Raw genomic sequence first — 2,500 nt, forward strand, 5'->3', positions numbered from 1 at the left:
TTGAAAATTAATAATATTTGTGACGAAGATAAAGAAACAGATAAGGAAAAGACAACTTTTCGATAAATCACCAGACAGGCATCCATAGAAGAAAAATAAGATAGAATAGTGTGCTCGAGTGTGCTCTCAAGCAGGAGAACTCTACCCCCAAGACAGAGAATGGTCATTGTAAAGAGGCTATGGCATTACTCAAGACTAGAGAACATAGTTTTAGCCTACACACGTAAATATGATATTGCATGTTTTCAACCTACACAGATGTACAGTAAGTATGATACTGCATATATTTTTCAACCTATACACACATATATGCATGATATCGCACACGATTAACTCACGCACATATGTGTAAGAAAAATATTATCATTCTTACTTGAATACACATACGCAATAAGGAATTGCATAGGCTTCACCTGAACACCCACGCACCGGTAAGATATCAAATGTATATTTAAGCAATAAATCCATCACATCAGTATACACAGATAAGCACTATACATGAGCAAGATGTAAATAAAGCGAGCCATGATTCATCCAAACATACGTGTGAAAACGATAGGCTGCTGCAGTTTGATCAGGGCAATGTCGTTCAGGAAGTCGGCGGCGCTGAACTCCTCGTGAATGATGAATTCGGTGGAGTGGAACTTTACCTGTTCTGGTTCGTGCTCGTAGATGTTGTGGGCTCCGAAAGTCAAGACGGCTTCTTCAGCCCTGAGAGAAGAAGAAAATGAGATCTCTTAGCAAGCTGATTGTTATAGTCCGAATGAAACCGAATGCAGCGAAAGGGATAAGATGATTGAAGGATTAGCAAGCTAATTGTTGTTTATAATCCAGTTAAAATCTTCAATTAGGAAGAGAAAAAGTAATATTATTAGTTCGTCAATCTAGTTGTTTTTAATCTGGTTAAATCCCCTATGCAAAAGGAGATAAACTTGTATTGAATTCATTTTGAAATCCGGTTACATTCCTTATGTAGAGAGAAATTTCAGGATCAGCAAATTGATTAGTATTTAATATCTAGTAAATTAAGGTTACGGGACCATTTTAAGTTGAATAACATTTGTGATCCGGTTGAACTCCTTAATCATCACTAGCAAATACCATATAATCACTGACCTTGCAGTCCTCAATTTCACGTTCTCCAGTCAGACACAAGAATCAGCCAATGTGTGATTTTCATTGTTTAATTTTTAATAAAAGTGGGACTTGGTTTAGTGATGATCTGATTGACGGCTTAATATGATCATCGATGGAATAAATTTTTGTTTTTATCATTTATTGTTCATAAGATAGCATTTATTTTGCCCAAAGAGGTCTTTAGAGCCCCTGCTTTGATCATAATATAAAATGTGAAACCTATTCATAACATAAAATTACGAAAACTGTTTACCAAATGCCAGACTTTTATTTGGTATAGAAAAACTTTCATTTCCAATAGTGCATAAAAGTAGGATAAAACTAAACATTATTATATACAGTTTCATAATATATTTTAATGCATTTAGAGATATTTAAAAGTAAATTAGCACCTCCAGGATATTAATAAAAAATGCGTGATTACGGAAATCCACTGTGAAGTACTAGAATTCAGAACGACGTTCACAAAACATAGGATTATTATTATTATTATTATTATTATTATTATTATTATTATTATTATTATTATTATTATTATTATTACTTGCTAAACTACAACCCGAGTTGAAAAAGCAGGATGCTATAAGCCCAAGGGCCCAAACAGGGAAAGCAGCCGAATGAAGAAAGGAAAAAAGGAAACTAGGAGAGAAGCAACTAACAATTGAATAAAATACCTTAAGAACAGCAACAACACCGAAATAAATCTTTCATATATAAACTAAAAAAACTTGAGAAAAAAAACAGAGGACTAGAAATAAGATAGAATAGTGTGCCCGAGTGTACCCAAAAAGCAAGAGAACTCTACCCCCAAATCGTGAATGACAATGGTACAGAGGCTATGGCACTATCCACGACTAGAGAACAATGGTTTGATTTTGGGGTGCCTTTCTCCTAGAAGAGCTGCTTACTATAGGAAAAGATTCTCTTTTACCCTTAAGAAGAAGAAAGTAGCCACTGAACAATTACAGTGCAGTAGTTAACTTCTTGAGCGAGGAAGAATAATTTGGTAATATCGGTGTTGTCAGGTGTATAAGGACAGAGGTGAATATGTATAGAATAGTCCAGACTGTCCGGTATATGTGTAGGCAAAAGGAAAATGAATCTTAAACAGAGAGAAGGATCCTATATACTGTAGTACTATCTGTCTAGTCAAAGGACCCCATAACACTCTAGCGGTAGTATGTCAATGAGTAGCTAGTGCCCTTGCCAACCTATTATTATTATTATTATTATTATTATTATTATTATTATTATTATTATTATTATTATTATTATTATTACTTGCTAAGCTACAACCCTAGTTGGAAAAGCGGGATGTTAGCTCAAGGGCTCCAGCAGGGAAAATAGCCCAGTGAGGAAAGGA

General features: G+C 34.6%; 2 protein-coding genes across 2 annotated transcripts in view; one reads left to right on the forward strand and one right to left on the reverse strand.

The window, feature by feature from the left end:
• Positions 1-2,500, forward strand: part of bonsai (28S ribosomal protein S15, mitochondrial) — a 131,866-nt gene that overhangs the window by 39,093 nt on the left and 90,273 nt on the right. The window lies entirely within an intron of this gene.
• LOC137657727 (brachyurin-like) overlaps positions 1-2,500 on the reverse strand; it is an 11,753-nt gene that overhangs the window by 5,322 nt on the left and 3,931 nt on the right. Inside the window, exon 4 of the mRNA XM_068392176.1 lies at positions 545-711. Within this exon, the coding sequence (XP_068248277.1) occupies positions 545-711 (167 nt within the window). The remainder of the gene's footprint in view (positions 1-544; positions 712-2,500) is intronic.

Source organism: Palaemon carinicauda, chromosome 18 (assembly GCF_036898095.1).
Source record: "Palaemon carinicauda isolate YSFRI2023 chromosome 18, ASM3689809v2, whole genome shotgun sequence".
NCBI classification, from domain to species: Eukaryota; Metazoa; Arthropoda; class Malacostraca; order Decapoda; family Palaemonidae; genus Palaemon; species Palaemon carinicauda.